This window comes from Oratosquilla oratoria, chromosome 4 (genome assembly GCF_046742065.1).
Source record: "Oratosquilla oratoria isolate Oo_2021 chromosome 4, ASM4674206v1, whole genome shotgun sequence".
NCBI lineage: Eukaryota > Metazoa > Arthropoda > Malacostraca > Stomatopoda > Squillidae > Oratosquilla > Oratosquilla oratoria.
Window position 1 is genome coordinate 3,479,828 of NC_134780.1, and position 5,000 is coordinate 3,484,827.

The 5,000-nt window shown below is 40.4% G+C and overlaps 1 protein-coding gene across 1 annotated transcript in view; it reads left to right on the forward strand.

Moving 5' to 3' along the window:
• The window catches only part of LOC143024262 (uncharacterized), a 12,472-nt gene extending 9,833 nt beyond the window's left edge, over window positions 1–2,639 (forward strand). Inside the window, exon 2 of the mRNA XM_076183047.1 lies at window positions 2,268–2,639. Within this exon, the coding sequence (XP_076039162.1) occupies window positions 2,268–2,316 (49 nt within the window). The 3' untranslated portion in view covers window positions 2,317–2,639. The remainder of the gene's footprint in view (window positions 1–2,267) is intronic.
• Window positions 2,640–5,000: the final 2,361 nt, after the last annotated feature.

Genomic DNA, 5,000 nt, shown 5'->3' on the forward strand with positions numbered 1-5,000 from the left:
ATCGAAATATATAGACGTAAGTGGAGTAGGAAACACAGGAGTCTTAGTCTGAGTTTATTCCTGACTCGTTACGCAGGTGTGCTTTTTCAAAGGAAAGAAAAAACATACCTGCGAAACTAGTCAGGAATAAACTCAGACTAAGACTCTTGTGATTCCTACTCCACTTACATATATACATATATACCAGGTCGTAATCCTGGTCGTTCCTTTTGTGCATATACATATACATATATACACATGCACACACACACGCACACAAACACACACACACACCCACACACACACACACACACATATATATATATATATATATATTATATATATATATATATATATATATATATATATATATATATATATGTAAGTGCATTTGTAAAGAGCTGGAGTCCGGGAGCCATGAGGTAGGGTAAAGAAACTTCGGAATTAAGATGTAGTTTTCTTTCTTGACGTTTTGTAGGTCCGGTAAGGTGGATGTCCCTCTATGGTTGCCATGTAACCTAGTACTGCTTTCCCCATAGTCTGGCATTCGGTGATTAAACCGGCTTTCCCACTGATTATCTGCCAGTGAGGAGGGTGTGTTGAACACCCAGATGAAGTAAAGAGAAAATAATTGTAAAGGCAAAACAAAAGGGTCTCTAGACGTTGGTCCTGGAAGCGAAGAGATGTTCCAGTATAATGAGGTGAACAGACACTAGTGAGATTAGTAGTAAGCGTTACATTTACTACTGGTCGGGGTACATCGATAGGGCCCACCTTTCGGGTATAGCTGTAAGCTTATCCAGTCGGCTATAGCAGGAGGTCACTCCTGTTGATGAGCGTAGGATGTTGGTTAGGTTGAAGGATACCTTAAGTATCATCTTTCTTTCTGGAGTATATGCTCCTCCCAAAACGAATAAACTTGAAGACATGTTTTATGCTAAGCCTGACTTTATAGACAATTAGTGATCACCACTTCATGTTTTAGACGACTTCAGTGCGGTTACTAGTGTTGGCTTCCATGGTTCTGGAACTAGGAATACTAAGAGTTCCCTTTATCTGAATTCTGGAAAATCCAGAAGGCGGGTGATTGCTGGTTCTAATATCGAGGGCGACACCGATGGTCTTGGTTCAACGGTGGGGAAGGAGGGTCAAAGGAGATCAATCACATACTTTTTAGTACTTGTTGGAGGATACTTTAGAACACCAAAGTGCTGAGTGCTTTGGGACTGGTCAGAGAATTGTGGTCAAAACACCCAGACTACGTATTAAGTCCAAGAGACCAAGATGTAATCCACCTGGATTTGATCTGGAGAAACACAGGGATGATGCGTGTGCCCAGGATAATGGATTAGTATTCTAATGGATTAGAAGTGCTTGGTACCCATGAGATTCCTGAAGAACTATGAACCTTCAAATGTGAAACTCTGAAAGATCCTGAGGACACTAGCGTTTTAAAAAACGATTAGACAACTTTATGGATGGGGATCACAGGTGGTGATGGATACGGAGCTGCCTAGTGTAGGCCTTACGGTCTCTTGCAGTCTCCTTTATTCTTATGTTCTTATGTAGAGAGGGCAGAATTAAGCTGTGCAGCAAAGATGGCTGGAGACCTGGATTGATACAATGCTCAGAAACGGTGGACTAAAGCTCTCATGAGGATGGATAAGGAGAGGACCTTCAGGGGAATTACTGAAGATGTCGAAGGCCATTTGCAAATGGCGTTAGGTCTGAAAAAAAAACCTCGGCCCCAAAATCTGTGACCCAGTTGAACACAATCCGTACAAATGGTGGGCAGCTAGTGTCAGGTGCTGTGAGCAGCTGCTCATGGATTCCTTTACGAGGGGCCAGCTTCTTGCTGGTGTTTGGGTGGTGGCTACCAGTCTATCTACAAATGAAACTACGGGGCATCGATTAGTAACATTTAACTCAGTAACTTTCCCTTTGCCGATAATGCTATACTTCTTGCGGAGTCGGTAGAGTTTTTGGTTGTAGCTATCGAATCGCTGTACTTGGAGGTGAGGCGTTTGTGGGACATGTCAAGAAGTCCTTCGATGTTTTGGTATTGCCTATGGTACTATGGAATCCCCTAACTAGAGTGTATGGATTTGTCAATATTTGTGTAAGAGACGTAAGATACACAATTTCAAGTTGCTCGTGCTATGGTACCACATCAAGATATGTAAAGTATTTCACTAGATCGAGTTAATTCCAGTTTACTTTGTGAATGAATGTATTACATTTTTTAACAACATTTTTGTGTATTTATATGTTTATTTTTTCTCATACAGAGAGACACACGGAGATCGCAACCTGATCGGGAAGAGACGAGCCAGCTAGACGTCATCACGTGACACGTGGCCGAAACTCGCTACAAGTCATGGAGTTAATATGTCATCGCAAGTTACTGTGGTACATGTAATTGTCACATGACCTGTCTGCTTCATGCCACAGCAGAACTCGTCACGATGTGACGTCACATACAGGGATTTCTTTTATTAGGTTTATTTTGGTATGAATAATAATACACATATAAGAAGCTTTACAGGTGAACGTACTGTGTATAGAGAAATACTCACGTGTATTTGCACATCGGCCTAAAATCACACACACACACACACACACACACACACACACACACACACACACACACACACACACACACACACACACACACACACACACACACACACCGGTCGTCACTACGGCGGTCTGGGTTCGAATCCTGCCCAGTGCTGAAATAATTTCAGTATTGCTGCTCTGCGAGTCGTTACTCCAACTCTCGTGGGCGGGGAATTGTGTGTGTGTGTGTGTGCGTGTAAAAGTCACAGCATTACCCATAGATCGGTCATATATGAGCTCTGAGCTCTCTTCGGGGAGGGAAATAGCTGTTGATCGCGAGTCCAACACGTGATCCATGACCATGGTGAATCACACACACACACACACACACACACACACACACACACACACACACACACACACACACACACACACACACACACACACACACACACACACACACACAAGTGCGCGCGTGCGCACGCAAGTTTCTGTGCATATTTTGTGTGCTATGCATATAGAGTGTCCGCTTGGAAATGAATACAGCAGATAATATTCGAATGCTGATCATTCAGAGCATCCTTGGCATGAACTGACAGGTTAATTTGCACAGAAGTTAAACAAATTTCGAAGTAGGGTTTCGAGATTATTTCTGCCTTAGGAAAAGATATAAAACACTTAGATTTTCATTATATTGCATAAATGATGACCATGTTTTGCTGAAGTTTCGAATACCATAATCTTAGTCTTAGTCAATATAATTGTGATGTTTGTATCATTACTAATATCACACTGTCAGTGTGATATTGATATAGTTCTGTTTTGATGTATCATTGTGAATCTATTTGCATCATTATGTTGTGATATCACCAATGTTTTATTGCAATATTACTAGTATGATATCATCGCTGTACAGTAATTTGGTTTCAATATCAATATCATTATCGTTTTATGACGTCAATATAACTGATATATTACGTTATTATTATTATCATTATTATTATTATTACTATCATTATTATTTATTGTTATTATTATTATTATTATTACTATTATTGTTATTATTATTAGCATTATTATTATATGTTAATTGCATCAAAATTGAAATCACTTTAATATCATATTTACCACTTTTGATGCATCCTTTTCATGTTTCTGTAGTGCTGTCATTATGATGGGTGACAGAATTAGGATGCTAAAAATCTACCCTTATTTTTGTTACAACTCCAAAGTTCACTTCGAGGATTTTCGTATAGTATGTCATATTCAGTGTATTCCAGGAGAACGGAGCTGTCTAGTGTAGGCCTTATGGTCTCTTGCAGACTCCTTCTTTCGTATGTTCTTATGTAGAACTGATATTTCGTCCAATTGTGACTCTGAAACAGAACTCTTGGAATAGTCTCTGATTTTTTTCCGTTGTGAAGAATCATTTATTATGTTCATTATCTGATCACATGGCGAACCACACGTTGTTGTGTCCTTAATTGTGGACGTGTTGCCACCGCTGTGAACGAACAGCGACGAGACAATAATCCATTGTAAGACTCTTTGCTCATGGGGTTTTTACAAGGACCAATTCTCGAATAAGTCTATCTGAAACTGTTCTGTCATTGGGTCTTGAGGAAAACTTTTTTTTTTCGAATAAGATTTTCTGAGACTGCTCGTTCATGAGGTCTAGAGAGAGCCTGTCTTTCTACTCACCACCACCATCACCATCATCATTATCATCATCATCATCATCATCACAAATGCTTTGTTAGTGTGGCCATTGTTCACGTAGTGTGCTTACGTCATGCTTACCACCTCGTTGAAGTCCCCCCCTTGTTGTGCAATTACACATAGATCCGTTTCATGTTGTTAGTTTATTGTAACCTGTCACACTTTACAGTGGACAGCCCTCACCTAGTTGGGGGGACCTTAAGGGGGACCCAAGGGACGGTGGAGCGATTATTTCTGCCTTGGGAGATGTGACCTGCCTTCACCCAGACATGCTGGGGCATATCTGGGTGGAAACACAAAAGGATTTAGTGTGAAGGCAGGGTGTACATGTACATGTAGTAGGACAGTATTCGGCTTTGTTTATCTATATACTTGCTTGCTTGCTTCTTATGTGTGTGGGTGTTTGTATGCGAGTACGTGTTCGTGTGAGTATGTCTGCGAACGTGTGTGTGAGAATGTGTATGCATGATTCATATACATACACTTGTTTATCTATATATTTGCTTGCTTGCTTCTTATGTGTGTGTGGGTGTTTGTATGTGTGTACGTGTTCGTGTGAGTATGTCTGTGAATGTGTGTGTGAGAGTGTGTATGCATGATTCATATACATACACTTGTTTATCTATATACTTGCTTGCTTGCTTCTTATGTGTGTGTGTGTGTGTTTGTATGTGTGTACGTGTTCGTGTGAGTATGTCTGTGAACGTGTGTGTGAGAGTGTGTATGCATGATTCATATACATA